The sequence below is a fragment of the Euwallacea fornicatus genome, chromosome 6 (genome assembly GCF_040115645.1).
Source record: "Euwallacea fornicatus isolate EFF26 chromosome 6, ASM4011564v1, whole genome shotgun sequence".
Lineage (NCBI taxonomy): Eukaryota > Metazoa > Arthropoda > Insecta > Coleoptera > Curculionidae > Euwallacea > Euwallacea fornicatus.
Genome location: NC_089546.1, coordinates 3,893,110 through 3,908,917, shown reverse-complemented (window position 1 = coordinate 3,908,917; position 15,808 = coordinate 3,893,110). Strand labels below are relative to the sequence as shown.

The window sequence follows — 15,808 nt, the reverse complement described above, 5'->3', positions numbered from 1 at the left end:
AAAATGCGAAACCCAATTGATTGATTTCGGCCATCGCGAGGACGGAAGTGTGGACAGGGGCGTTGTCGTGATCAAATAAGACTTTCTTTTTCACCAAATACGGTCGCTTTTTCCTAATTTCTTCTCTCAAACGATGCAATAAATTTGCATAATTTTCTCCGTATATTGTCTTTCTTACAAATTATCCAACATGCACCCCAAAACTTAACATTATCAGCATTCCTGCAGATCGAACGATTTTCGCCTTCTTTGGAGCCGACTCTCCCCTTTAAGTGCTTTGTTTTGACTGCTCTTTCGTCTCAGGTGTGAAATGATGGTCCCACGTTTTATCTACGATTATGAATTGACGTAAAAACTTGATTTTGTTGTTGCGAACCTCTGTCAAACACCTTCTTGAACCATCCTCATGGCCCTGTTTTTGTTCAATTGTGAATATAGCGGCATCCATTTTGCGCACAGCTTTCTCGTATCTAATGGTTAAAATGCGATGAACAGTACTTGTTCGAATGCTTATCACGTCTGCTAATTCGCCCAATTTTAATTTACGGTCTTCCAGTACGGTTCTGTGGATTTTTACCACCTTGTCTGGAGTGGTTAGATCTGGAGTGTCATTGGGCCAACCATCGCGGGGTTCGTCTCGGCAGCTCATACGATCGCCTTTAAACTTTGTCACCCAGTACTTCACAGTTTGTAACGAAGGACCAGATTCCTCCACAGTAGAATCTAACTCCGCTTTGATGTTGGTTGGACTAAGGTCTTTCAAATGAAAATATTGAATCACGTAACGATGACCAATTTTTTCTACGTTCATAAAATCTCGAAAAGCGTTCATTGGAAACGGCTACGAAATAAACACAAATCAACGTACCACCTTTAAACTTAAGACGTAAGCTTTTTAAAGTTAAGCCATTGTACTACAGGCAAATAAAAACAAAATCGCCATCTTCATGTCAAATCGGGTGCTTCTGGGACTCTACTCGTAGTGTAGATGTATTAGTTTGCTTATTACGTGCTTCTTTAATGAATTACGAATCGTTATTTCATTCAAGATTTTTTACTTATCTGGTCAAGTAGGACGGTAGAGGGAGATGTAACGTTGGAATACAAAATGGTAGCAGTATTCCAGGGATTTCCGCAATTTTCCACGTGCAAAAGATGGGGATGATTTCATTTAAATTATAACTTGCTAATTTTATTAGTAATTTTCTAACTATCAATGAGTTCTGTATGTTTTTTTTTAATTTACTCCTCACACCCAAGTAGGAGTTGCTGGAATGGTGGAGTTGCATATTATTCTCGGTTAAAACTAACTGACAATAACATTTAACCCTTTACTAAGGGCTTGGACGAAAACTTTTGTTAACGTTTTGGTGACAAATGCATCGCAGTGTTCAGAAACTATGAAAAAATTGTCATAAGAAATGAGAATTCGCACGAATAACGTATATGAATTGTGAAAAAAATACGTGAAACACTTTAATAATTCCTCGTGCCAATCGCAGACAGTTTTTGGTCCGGGTTACGTCACTACTCCAAAAGATTGATTTGAGGTAAGTGGAGTTTGGTCAGAAATTTTTTTTTATCTGTGTTGAAAATTACTTCAAGCGGTGTTTGTTAGGGTTTTTTGCTCAAACAAGGGTAAACATCCAAAAGAATTACAGCTAACAATTTTTGTTGAGTAAACATATGTCCTTTTTTTGATTTTATGTTCCGTTAGTAATGATTTTTTCGTAACAATTGAAGTTGATTTAAATGATTCGATTAAATATGTTCAGTACCATTTACAGGTCCTTGCAAATTAAGATAATGTCCATTCGTTAGGCCTCTCACTGTGGTACAATTTATCGTTTAAAATTATTGATAACAATGCTTTCACTGCGGTAACTTAAAATCTGTATTTTTCACTTTTTTAGGGAAAATGGTTGTAAATAACACTGACTTCGATAACCATGGAACGATAAACCACGCGTTTTCAATGCTCCAGACAAATTGAAAACGTTGATTATACAATTTTCAGGTGACACAAACCTTATTCAAAATCTAGACCCATTAAAATCCTGACGAAAAAAGGAATAAATAGAGATAACAAAAACTGTGAGCGGGTAAATTATTGCCAGCAGCCCGATAATAAATTAAAGTAGAATTTCTCCTTAATTAGAAAAACCGCTTTTTAATATTCCGACCATAATTAACAACCCTGATTGATGAAACAATTTTCCCTAAAAGCATATCGTGGTAGATGTTGAAGGATTGCTTTAAATGAAAAACAAATAAGATTAATTATACATTGTGTTCGATCGGGCAAAGGAGAAATGGAGAAAAACCGACACGCAGATGTTTGCTAGTGGGTATGTTCCACTAAGTGGTCTCGAGCTACAGGGATATACTACTTTTCAAAAATGGTTGGATGTCTTTTATGTATCTATTGTGTTTCGAATATAAAGTGCAGAGTTTTATTCTGCAAGATTGTAATAAAATCCTCGTTTGGGAGCATGAGAACTAAAACATACTGCTTTAATTTTTTTTGTCTTTTTAAAACAATCCATTTTGGAATGAAATAGAGAGATCTAAGAAGTAAAGTTGCAAAATAGGTCAAATCAACAAGACCCAATTCCTGAATTTATGTAGTATGTGAACCCTGTATATTAATAAAAACACACCATGCTAAAGTTATTTGTGGGATGATTCTAATTCGCATATTTGAAGATCTGTCGCTGGGGGTCTGATTTTTAATTTTTCATACAATAGTAGAACACTTCTTAGTATGCTGAAACTGTTTTGACGAACTATTTTGACCTCCATATACACTGAACGTCCTGATGTATAGATCGTAAAATCAGGTTCCAGGGCCCAGACTTTCAAATCTTTGCAATAAAATGAAAACAGACAAGATGGACAAATGACTTTGAACTACTGAGAGAAATCGAGACCGGCAATATCTTGTAGAAGAGGCAAAACAGGGTTTTCTAGGTACTTTTTATTTGAATTGTCCGCTATAAAACTAATTCCAAGATGTTTTAACTTCGACGCAAAATTGATTAATAGGGCGAAAATGATGGAATGCATTTGGACGGCAAGTGATAAATAAGTCTGGATCGACTAGTTTGAAAAAATCGATTCTTCCAGATCAAAAAGGGCACAAAAAAGAGTTTTACGTATATTTAGTGTTCCCTGAAATTTTGCTTTGTAAATATAGCATGCGCCAATTAAAACGAAATAAAGATGTTTTCTCGGTGGATAAAGGAGTTATGCAAAAATGCTTGGACAGGTCAACTTTAGTATAGAACCGGGAGGTTTTTTTCAATTAAAAATTGACAGTGATTTCTTTCCCTCCCTAGACAGAGGAAGAGCTGCCCCCAAAAATTTAAATATCATAGTATATTCCCGGAAATCTGACTGAAGAAACGTATTTATAGCCGACGGACGACTTCGCTTATTCCCAGTTAGTAGATCTTCTGGAAAATTATCGGAATTATTCAGATAATATTTTAACGTCCTACCAAGATGGTGCACTATTCATTAGCAGGTCAGCAATCTTTTAATGAAATTTTTCCTTGTAATTAGATCGATAGAAGAGGTGCCATTGAATGGCCTGCAAGGTCCCCACATTTGGCCCTCTTCGATTTTTTTCTATGGGATCATCTCAAATCCAAAGTTTATAGCACTGCTCTAGGTACTCTGGGAGTATTGCGAAAACGCATTGTCAATGAATACCGAGAGGGTGCAATGACGTTATGAAGCAAATTTATTTAACTGCTAGGAAGTGAATGGACAACAGTTTAAATAATTGATTTAGATGTTTTTGCTCTTTATGTATTATAATAGTGTTCATACAGAAATAAACGATTTAATTGTCAACTGTTGTTTCAAAGTAATACATTTTAATATCACTGGAAAGTCCTTAAAAAAAATTAATTTGATGTATCATTGGATCTCCCCTGCCATTTAAAATTTTTGACGGTGCTTCTTCTCCTATCTAGGGGGTGTAGGAAATCACCGTAAATTTCTAATTAAAAAACTTTTCCTTTCCGTACTAAAGTTGACGTATCTGAGCATTTTTGCATAAGTTCTTCATCAACAGAGAAAACGGATTTGCTTCGTTTTAGTTGGCGCACCCTCTATGTCCAAACTAAGTCTCGAAAAAGCACTAATCAATAAGGATAAAATAATAAAATGATCCATATTTTTAGGAAATATGATTGATAACAGCGTTTTTGTGATTCCTATTACTGAAATGTTCTTGTATTTCCAAATTAATATCTGGTTAGAGAATTAATTGCTGAGGGGCAGGCAAGCTGGAGAGGAAGCCAAAAATAAATTCATAATCGGCTGTATATCACTGACTTTAAAGAGCTCAAAAATAAAAGAAAAAAGCAGCCACAGGAGGACGCAAACAGGGTTTTCCAAACACTCATAAATCAAATATTTCTCCATAGTCGCAAATTGAAATATTAATGGGGAACTAGGCACAGGCAATAGTAATAAGTGAAATTGACCTATGAGTTAATCCAAACTAACCAGATTTATACTGTAAAGCGTCATAGATCATTGGGATTTTCATACACTTGATCCTCAAATACCCCTCCATTTTATCAAATCTCGTATTCACAGGGTTACTCATAGATAAAATTAGGAGAAAGGCAAATAACTTTGGATTTCTCTTTCGTCTAAAACTTGAGCTTTCTCATTTATCAGTGGGGTCTTTACGTCCATAAGTCCATAACAGTGCAGAAGGGGAAATGCTGGTTTATATTGATTAAGTTTAATATGTTATTTAGTATTGGAAATATTGGAAGAGAAATCAAAGAAACCTTGGTGCATCATTTTTGATATAATATTATTGGGGGAATTCATGGTGCATTGAGCAAAAGATAATTATCAGTCACGTAATTTTCACTTGCTGCTGATAGCAAATAGTAAAATCAAGAAAATTGCTGTATTCCATTAAAATTTGAAGGGAGCAATTTAATAAACATACAACTTTAATAAACATCTATAATTTTTTGTGGGCTTTTACATCATCAGCAACATCAGTTTTTGAAGATAAGGCTCTCTAAAAATTATCAAATTTATTAAACTTATATCATACAAAAATGCATGTATGTATTTTACCACAGTCAGCTCAGAGCCAGATGGCGATTAAATTCTCTTTCAGGTGACTTGTTCATTATTTACTTTGATATTTAAAGTTTTACCATCTAATGTAGCAACATTCTGAAACTCATAATAGTCATTTTGATAACGTTCGTATTTTCCATGCATTTCAATAACTTCGGTAACAGCTCAATCTCAAGTAGTCTCAAATGTTTCACTGTTCCGGTCAAAGTTTGAGTAAGTCTACCTCTTTGATTGGGCATAATGCTATCGCTATTAATGGAAATTTCCATATCATTGGCATCATATAAAACTTTCTGAACACGCTCTGCAAGTGGCCTTTAAAAATTTTAATGTTTGTGGAAGCGAGGATAGAGAGAAAATGAAAAAACTTAGCCTACTCTATCAGGTGGGCTAAAAAATTATGATTCCTGAAAATTTGATATTTTCCTATTTCTCTGTCAAACTCAAAATGAGTGCAATCACGCACCCCACCTAACCAGAACTTGGACTAACAAATTTGATTGCTGCGATTTCATTTACTTAATATTCAAAATATGGAAATGCTTTTGTTTATATGAAAATTATTGTCTAGTGCAGATAGTTATGTACCTAACAAAATTCAATAAGTGGAATTACATGGTAGCTACATCTTTTGTGTACTGATTGGATATTATGGAAAGTCCGTGTTGGGAGACTACCGATCACTGATTAGGATGAGACTGTCACACAACACGTGGGAACCGCATGAGTCACCCGAGGCGAACGATTTGTTGGTTTGAGTAAAAGGACTAGAAAGCGACACTAATGGAACAGTGAATTGAACATTTTGCTACGAAAAAATGCTCTTTTTGAGGTGCGATAAATCAAAAACTAGTATAAAAAGATATAGGAATTCAGATACTAGAACTTTTCACCATTAATATTTCTATTATGTTGCTTAGCAATCCCTTAAAAATGTTATGAGTGTTGGTGTGATTTGCTTTAACCCGGAAATTGGATCAACAACAAGACTAAGTTAATTTTTTTTATTTTTCGACTTTTCATAATTTTATTGCTGCATCATCGGGGTAATTCCTAGTGGAATCGCACACTTTCATTTGGGCTTAATTAACAGTCACAATTTTGAATGCAATAACAGGATAAAATTTCTTAAAACACACATACACATAATCGGGGTAAAATGCAACCTGTGGCGAAAACGATATTATCTCTGAAATAACCTGAATTAACGTTTTCTCATCGAGGGATAATATATCGATTTGTGCTCTTGATATATGTATAATACAAATAGCGGTGTTGGTCTCGAAAAGTGAGACCAGCCTAATGAAACTTTTATTAACTTTTTCTATTGTTGTTAATTTCTTCAAGGCTTAAAACTTATAATAAGGGGAGATATGCATAGAAGCTCATATACTCGACTAATTGGTCTCCATAAATTCCTCTCTGAAAATATGCAAAAAGAGCTTCTTTGTCGGAAAAAGCGAAGCTAATCCTATGGTAACTTTTTCCAGAACATTTCGCTAAAATGATTTGCTGGCCCAATAATTCAAAAACAAAAAAAGATATGCCTGCGAATCTACATACACCCAATACCCAGGGTTTTTCATTAAAAAGAATCGACTTTTTATCCTCAAAAAGCGAAAAATCGAGTGCAAATTTTTCAAAATTTTTTTTATTAGTTATTGCAAAGTTTTTAACATTTTCGTTTGAAATACCACTGGTGTTTAAACAACCGAAACAGTAATATTTATGGAAATAATTAAGACTTCAAATAAATGTCGGACTCCACGTATTTTTATAAAAACATTGCAATGACCAATATCACGTTTGCCTTGTATGCAATTTCAAATGAAGGAAAAACGATAACTCCTAATTGAAGCTTGATGCACATATGGGACTACAATCAGAGTGCTTAAAAAATAATTATAAAGTTTGTCCAATTTAATAACTAACTGATTTATAATTTTTTATAGATCCTAATTCCATCAGGAACTCCATTTCTCGAAGGTACGGTCCGCTAAAAATGCTCAAAATGGCATTCCTTATCATAGAGAAATGTGTGCAACCTTCCAAAGTCAGCTTAGACCCAGATAACGAATAAATTCTTTTCCGCTTGAACTCATCATTTCCCCAGTCGATTGTTAAAGTGTTACCATTCAAAACACAAAAATTCTGAAAAGACACGTTATTTTTTATTGAGATATTGGTTACATATCTCAATACCTTAATGACCTTTCCACCCGGAGTAGTCTTAATGGTTTATTTCTTATTCCTCAAAGTTGTTGGATTAAGCCCACCTCCTCAACTGATGATAATATTGTCTTCACTAATGATAATATCAATATTCTGGGAATTTTCCAGAATGTGTTCAGTACGGCCTGCAGGTAGTCCAGTAATGAGCTTCTTTTCGTTAGAAGTCATAAAAACTACCATAGATAAGTTACAATAGGCGATGACATGCTCCAGGAACCCTTCGTTATTTTCATTTTGGTACATTCCTGCGAAGCCCATTTTGAATTTAATTAATTTTCTAAAGTTTCGACACACTAAATAATTTAATTGCAAACACTTTCCATCGCATAACAAGCAGTAAGTCACTTTTATTCTACCAGTAACGTTATGTGCCATCAAATTGAAATAAGCAAGTAATATTTGCTTAAAATGTACTAATTCATTCATGTGAGCGTCTAAGTTCAAGCCATAAGACAGAATTCCAGTTCAAATAAGCTTTCGATTAAATTATATGCAAATTGTTGATTATAAGTATTAAATTTCACCTGCGCAACAACTGGCCTGGTAATTGTTATCGAAACGTGACAAACATGAATGGGGCAGATTAGGCCTAAACCAATTTCAAATAACAAATTATTCATGACAGTAGATGTTTAGGAATATTTTCGTGTTGTGCAACGTTTTTGTACCTATTAATTTTTGCTGTAATTTCCCAGTTGAGCCATTTCTCACTCGATATGTTCTCGATATAACATGTAAAGGCATTACCTTGGCCCTTTAGATATTTCCAGTAAAGAAAGAAACTTTCTGAATATGTGATTTTCTGAATAGGCGACCAATCGAAGAATTCCGTATAAACTCATATTGCTTCGGTTATCAGCTTACAAACTTGATAATTTGATTTTAATGTTTGTAGTATTAGTAAAACTGCTGCAATGCTAAAATTAGTCTCTAAAACAGTGGTTCTCAAACTGTAGCGCGCGACCACAGAGGAAGGTATAATAGGGGGCGCTACAGATTTTAAAAAAAATCTTTACTGAAATTTTCCTTAACCGACGATAAAGCTTATTCTAAGGACTAATGGTTAACATGCGCTTGTTTTAAGGCGCACAACCTCTCTAAATTTGGTTCTATATTAGAGATGGTCACTGAGTTCATTTTATACTTGAAGTTTATTTCGGTGTTTAGTTTTCAAGGCAGCAGGTGCAGAAAATCCGGTTTCACAAAGATGAGACGTTGGAAAAGGCAAGGGAATCCTAAGCGCCTTGGCTTTTATATAGGAGGAGTCACTCGGAAGTTCGGTCTAGAAATTTGTTAAAGATTCATTACCAAAATTTGATTTTTGTGACCTACCTGTTGAAACATCTATCAATTGTTGTTCTTGTTGTAGTGATGGCCCGATAGGTGTATCGTGAAATGGATTTTGCATTGTCAATGGATGTTGCACGTCAAACATCTTTTGCAAAGAAGTATCGTCGGGAATTCTCACTTAGGTTTTATAAATGATCTCCCACGGTTTTTAGCATCACAGCTTCGCGATTCTTTTTCAATGGGAAATCCTGCATAAATTCGCAGAAGGCGGAAACATTGCAAAACAGTTTTCTTTTAATTTGTTATCCCCTAACTGTATTTTCTTACCAAAAGGAGTCAATATTTGACCCAAATCAAGTACGTTTCCCCAAACAATTAACGCACCATCAAAAAATAACCAACAGTTTCAAGTAATTTTTTCTCAAAACTACTTATCCAATTTGGACGATTTTTTTTTTCATCATAGGTGACCCCTTCCAGCACGTTGATGTATCAACTGTATTCACATAGAAAGCTCTTTTTTTATAAATAGCGAATGTAACAATTACAGCGTGTTTTTTTTGATAAAATTTGCAACACTATTGCGTTTACCAGTTACATTACTAAGTTACAATTGAAATCACATTTTAGCCTTATCTTTGCTTTTACATGAGAACTACCATTTTTTTGCCTAACATAATGTTATTGATCTAAATAGCATTATAAACCCAAGTAAGTAGCAGACCATCGAAAACCAATGAATGACAGTAATTGCTAAAAATAGATGTGCAGTATTAGTCATGTGTGTTTTTACAAATTCTCTTATTGATCAATATGCAACGTAAAACATGAAATCTTAATCGCGAAGAATATCTCCAGATACCAATATTCTTTAAAGAAGGTTAAAGTTACCAAAGATTTGGTGGACGATTTAATGTAAGTCACAACCGTTTTGCTAGCCATAAAAAGATATAGAGAGATTGGAAGTTGTAGTCGCAGATCGGAACAAGGAAGGAATCGAATAACAACTCCGATTTAGGACCGATTTTTAAGACTATCAGCATTGAGACAACGTTTTGTAACAGCTCGAAGCCTTCAAACTCAGCTTCGATATCGAGATGCTAATGGTTTACAAATTTGTACAGAAAGTGTTCGTCAGAGTTTAAGGAATTTGAGACCTGGAATTGCGGCGCGAGCTCCAGCTTTAGCCAGAGTTAATCGAAGAGCGAGGTTAAATTTTGCCAGAGAGCATCGTAATCGGTTAGAGACAAAATGGAAATCGGCATTATTTAAGGATAAGTCTCGGTTTTTTTTTTGTACAACAATAACAGGTATATTCGTGTATATCGACCTCCTAGCAAACGGTATACTCAATGTAATTTCTCACATACCACATTATTTGTAGGAGAATGCCTGATGGTCTGAGCAGGCATTTCTTTGACTGCTCCTACCGAACTTGTCTTCGTAGATGGAAGTTCTACGGCTGAGAGGTACATAATGCAGATTTTAGATCAACATGTACTGCCATTCGCGCCATATAAAGGGCAAGGATTTTTTTAATGCAAGATAATTCCAGGCTTCATCTAGCTCGAGTTGTGCCAAATGATCTAGAGGAAGTCAGCATTTGCTACTATGGCATGGCCAGCTCGAAATTCAGATTTAAACCCCATGGAGAATTCATGGAACCCTCTTGCAAGAAGATGAGAAGAAAAACGTAACTTAAATACTTTGGACCATGTACGACAGGGGCTGATTCAAATATGAGAAGATCTGGACCAAAATGGTCTAAGGTCTCTTATTTTAGGTATGCGTCGTCGGTGCGAAGAAGTTATTTATGCCAGAAGTGAGAATGCTCGCTACTGACGCCTTTGTTTAACTTGTTCCTTTGCACGTTGTTTCGTTTCTTTCTGTTGTTTCAGGATGTTAATTTTCAGTAACATCTTTTTATGCTATAAAGTGGTCTTTCTAGCGTAATAGGAAACATAATGGAGTAAATAAAAAAAGAAAATGTCAAAAAGAGATTAGGCTAAAATATGATTTCAATTGTAACGTGATAATGTAACCGCCTATCGCTATAGGGTGTTACACATTTTATGGAAAAAAACACGCTATAATTGCTGCGCCCGGAATTTATATAAGAGAGGTTTCTATGCGAATACAGTTAATACACTAACTTTCTGGGAAAGACAACTTGTCATTTAATAAAAAAATCGTCTAAACTAAAAGAAAAAAATTTTTTAAACTTCCGGTTGCTTTTTGGTGGTGCATAAATTTTTTGGAGAAGTGTATGTTTACATGTTTTCCCTGGAGTTCGAGATTAAGTGTATTAAGTTTTTCGAAATCTACTAAATAAAAAAGCTTTGATAAAAATGGTAAAACTTTGGTGAATGCTTGTAATCCCGATCGCTTATAAATACCGGGATATTCCTTCTAAGTTCAGAGACAAGCATGACTACTTTACCACGTGACAATCATCTAGATGAAGAATAATAGAGCAAAGATTTATGCTGAGCTCTCATATCTTCACATAGAACAAATAACATATTTGATCTCAGCGGTCTAGTTTATATAAAGTTAACTACATACGTCAACAACTAATGTCAAAACCGTATTTAGTCCATAACTTAACGATTTAGGTGCTAATGCTTCCTCCTAATATTTCTTTTTGCAGTCTCCTATTGCAGTCTCTACGGATGACTTGGCATCTATTGGTGCAAATTGCAACATAATTTTTGCAATGCAAATTCGCTGTAGTAATGGCATCGTCTGTAATTAAATTCGGTCCTTGGAGTTCTTCCTTCTACTAGTTTACAAAACAATAAAACTTCACATATTTTAGAACCTTGACAGAATCTGATATAGCAAATCAATTGGGAATTGTTTCTGGAATAAGTTGCTTCGCCAATTTTCCAGTAAGCTGAGATTCAAGCTCTTGTTGAATTTCAACTGATATATTGTTAATTTGGCGATAGATTGTATTATTTGACGGAAAAATATTGTAAAATTGTTTAGAAACGTTTTCCTCAAAATCGTTTGTTATAAACGGGTAAAATATGTTGCTCTAAAATAGTGTGGAGTTTTTACGTCTAACTACATAATAAGCCCGTTTGTGCGATATCAATAGAGCCGTCTCAGTTACTGCCAGCCCTTTGTGGAAATTTGACTTTTGTTGTTTTTCAAACAATGTTAGTTTTTTCTAAAAAAAACATCACGCAGTTTATTAATATTTTTTCCACCGTTTTTGCATGCCTTTTCGATTTATTAGGTTTCATGCTAGCTGCAGGCAATACCTTTAAAAAATGACCCACTGAGGTTTTCCTTCGTCGCTTACTTCATTGTTAGTAAGGCCGAAATTTAGATACACTAGGATCTGTCAATGTACAAGCCTCTTCATCTTCAAGTTTTCGTTTAATAAACTTATCCATACACACCACCTACGTATAAAGGACAATAATGCATAGCGTTGGAACACTAGACTTGAAAATTTCTTGTGTAACAGAATTACGTACGTTAAAATAACTAATAATAACTATAAATACACTTTGTTATTTACATTCGCTTCGCTTCAATCTAGGAATTTCTGGAAGTTACGATACCTTGTGAGAACTTCCCGATGGCATCTCCGGCGTCCCACACTAGACAATGTTGCCTAGTGTAATTTGAATTCCTATGGATTAAGGAGGCGTGAAATTGCTTGATTTAAAAGAGGGGTCGCTAAGAACAAAAGTTTGAGAACCGCTGGCTTAACTTCCTTCAGGTGTTCTCAAATGAGGACGGCGGCCGCTAATGGGTGAAGGCAATTGTCCCACGTTTGTTCGAGTTATCGCGGTTCAAAGTTTTAAAACAGGAAAAAAATAGGTTACTTTCCTCCCATTGACATTTCTTGAAAAAAAGTCGAAATTTGCGATGTGCTGTTTATTGGTTCGATAGCCTCATGGATTTTATGTTGACCGTGGACACCTCGCTAAAGCTTGTATAGCTTTGGAAAAGTACTTTTTTCGAAGCATTATTTTCGACACCAAAACGTCGCAAAAATTAAGGACCAAAATGATGTATTTCGGAAACTTTAAAAGATGTTTATAAACTATTTGCGGCATTTAATAGAAAGGGTGTTCTAAACTACTGTAGCAATGAGGTTGCACTCGAAAAAGTTGCGTATTTTCATAAATACGCAACTTTTTTTCAATATTTAATAAAAATTTATATAAATATAAACCGATTATAACTGGGAAGCTAAAGAATGTTGCGTTTGGAATTACTGCTTGCATAATTTTCGACTTCCAACAAAGCTAACTGAATCTGTTGGGCAAAGTGGTTGAGACACGCGAATCTTGCTTACTAACCAGCAGTCAGTTATTGGTTTAATCAGTCAACGGCATTATTAACATTAAAACTCAATTAGTTAAAGACTGCGGCAAATGGTATTTTTTCAATAAAATTGCCGAGGTAACATTCAACTTTACGTATTTCTTTATGTTGGTCATTGTCTTGTGGTAGAGTAACCACAAAGTTTTCTCTTGTGTGTGCATCTGAAGTTTGAAAACTTTGGGCATTTATGGCTGTTGGTACAGGATTTCCACACGAACATAAACCCGCCTTAACTTTTCTATTCGAACACTTAGGAAACTCTGCCTAAAATAAATGTTGTAGAAAGCTTTCTTAGGAATTTGTTTAATAAAATTAAATTTTTAAATTAGTAGAGTAAGAATTTTTTCATAGTGCAGAGGGATATAATTCATAGATTATTTGAAATAGAAAATAGTGATTTACACTATTTGCCTTTTATACCAATCAATAAAAAGGTCTTAAAAGTCAACCTTGTCCACAATCCAATGAATGAGACACTGTGGAGGCCCTCACTTTATTATGAGTGAAGGCGTCCAGGGCAGTTTAAGTAAAAACATAGAAATTGGGTAAGTGGGAGAAGGACCGCATAAGGTTTAATATACCTCCGCCAAAGACTAATGAAGTGGGTTGCGAGGATAGCAGCTGATATGGGCGGAGTGAGTCCAACGGTACCATATCTTTCACCGTTTGAAAACTATATAAGTTCTAGCGATGAACTAATGTGTTTTTCTTACCTTTTTACATTGCTGCTTTCTGCTTTGATATTACAAAAAAATTCCATTGTCGCTAAGGCAGCAAAATCGATACTAATCTAAACGTCGACGCGGGGACATCGTGAAGACTGACTCCGCCCACTTCAGCCGCTAGCCTCACAACTCACTTTGTTGGTCTCTCTCGGAGGTATATCAAACGGCGTGTGCGGTCCTTCTCCCACTTGCACAATCCCTATGTTTTCAGTTGAACTGGTGATGTTTACATGAGTGGGATTTTGCAGGATGAGGGAAACGAGGTCACACAATATGATACGAATTATAAACATTTCAAAAAGTTATATCAACTCCAAAACTGTCTCTTTCTTATTTTTTTTCTTAAACAAGGAGTTTGCAAGTTGGTATTTATACAAAATTATTATTAAAATAACAATATAAATTGTAGTTATGATAAAAAAAAAAACATATTAAAATTGTAAAATGAAGTTCTCTTTTTCCTAATATTTTTACGTGCCAAAGCTGAAAAGTGTTCCTCATTTTTATCAAAATGTTAATAATAACTGATATTACGTTCACAATATCTGGACAAAAATTGTAATAGGTAGATTTATCTTTTACAATCAGTAGATTAGCAAGATGTTCGCTTGACTGTTTTGTTATTTTAATACTAAAGCTTTCATATATTTTTGTGTTACAACTTAAGGTCAATTTTTATACTTCAAATCATGGGATTTGATGAAAAAAGTAAACAGTCTATATAAATTTTAATATAATAAACGTGCACAAAAATTAATCAGATTTTTTTATAGATTCTAGTTCCATCAGCAATCGATGTAGTTTCAGATTTCAAGGTCTAAAATTTAAAAAGTATTTAAGTTCAGGCTTTCAAGCTGCGAAAAATGCATCTTACCACTGTCAGCTCAGAGCCGGAATCAGATAATTTGTAAATCTTTTTCCATTTACCTTGGCTATTGCTTGACTCGACTGTTAAAGAGGTACCATTCAACATGCTAAAATTCTATTAAATATCACACAATACCTGTTTTAATTATTTGGCCCAGAGAAGTACAAAAAACATAATTACCTTAATTACATTCCCATCTGGAGTAGTTTTAATGGTTTCTTTGTTATGTGTATAATTGTGATTATGCCCATCTCCTCGAACAATTGTAATGTCATCACCGTTTATGGTAATTTCGATAATGTTGGATCCTTCTACGAATTTTGCAGCACGTTCTGCAGGTACTCCTGCATTTTTTGTTCAATTCGATAAGAATGTCTAACATTTGAGAAGCATCTTACCTTGTGCTATTAGGTGTTCCAGAATACCCTCGTTTTTTACAATTTGATACTTTCCTACCAAACTCATTTTTACTTTAATGATTTAAGTAACTATTCACTAAACAAATCGTTACAAACTTTCTTTATGAACATGTAGAAAGAAGTTTTATATAAATAATATCCTCTTATCTATTGAAGCAAGCTTGGATTTGTTTAAGAAAGGTATATAAATTAAGTCCTATAAATACACAAGTTCCAATTATAAAATTACAAATTAAATCAAACTGGAAGTATACAGCGCTTGTAAAAAGTATTGCAACAACTGATATTTTTATAAATTGTTAAAATAACTATAATTTTATTTAAAAAATACATTTAATGCATTATTTTCTATACTCAAAATGCTCACCCTGATCTAGCTGCCTTTACTATCTTTTTATTTTTAAATGCAAAGATATACATTGTAGTAAATCAAATGAAAAATAACTCAATAAGGGACACATCGATATGCTCAGAAGTAAAATGGGATCTACATTTTCGTTAAAAATAAAATTATTAAATACTAATTAAAGTAATTCACTATTGCATGAAATAAAATTGAAATTCATACAATAAATGCCCAAATTGGGCTCCAGTAACAATTCAGTAACGACTCAGTTGTTCCTCGAACTCTTTTATGCAATTATCCAGTGTTGCTTCTGTTATAAATTCTAATTCTGTTTGAATTCTAAGACATAAATCATTTAAATTTAGTAGTTTATTTTTGCAAACTGAATCTTTTAAGTAACTACACAAAAAAAATCGAAAGGACAAGATCTGGTGATCGTGACGGCCCTTCTAGTGTGCTTCTT

At 34.3% G+C, this 15,808-nt stretch overlaps 2 protein-coding genes across 2 annotated transcripts in view; both read right to left on the bottom strand.

The window, feature by feature from the left end:
* Positions 1-14,288, bottom strand: part of LOC136339810 (zwei Ig domain protein zig-8-like) — a 73,257-nt gene extending 58,969 nt beyond the window's left edge. The window contains exon 1 of the mRNA XM_066283313.1: positions 13,701-14,288. The gene's annotated coding sequence lies outside the window, so the exon portion shown is untranslated. The remainder of the gene's footprint in view (positions 1-13,700) is intronic.
* A 137-nt stretch (positions 14,289-14,425) lies between these two features.
* Positions 14,426-15,127, bottom strand: LOC136339811 (uncharacterized). The gene is made up of 4 exons (XM_066283314.1): positions 14,979-15,127; positions 14,761-14,924; positions 14,587-14,694; positions 14,426-14,529 (listed from the first exon to the last, which is right to left on the bottom strand). Exons 1-4 carry the CDS (start codon positions 15,043-15,045, stop codon positions 14,470-14,472), a joined length of 399 nt encoding a protein of 132 aa, XP_066139411.1. The 5' UTR covers positions 15,046-15,127; the 3' UTR covers positions 14,426-14,469.
* Between the last annotated feature and the right edge of the window lie 681 nt (positions 15,128-15,808).

What these genes read in the sequence shown, in the direction of transcription:
- LOC136339811 (XM_066283314.1), bottom strand. Translation starts at nt 15,045, where the DNA reads ATGAGTTTGGTAGGAAAGTATCAAATTGTAAAAAACGAGGGTATTCTG. An exon ending in GGAACACCTAATAGCACAAG is followed by an intron (nt 14,925 to 14,978) that starts GTAAGATGCTTC and finishes CAAAAAATGCAG; the next exon opens with GAGTACCTGCAGAACGTGCT. An exon ending in CAGATGGGAATGTAATTAAG is followed by an intron (nt 14,695 to 14,760) that starts GTAATTATGTTT and finishes GATATTTAATAG; the next exon opens with AATTTTAGCATGTTGAATGG.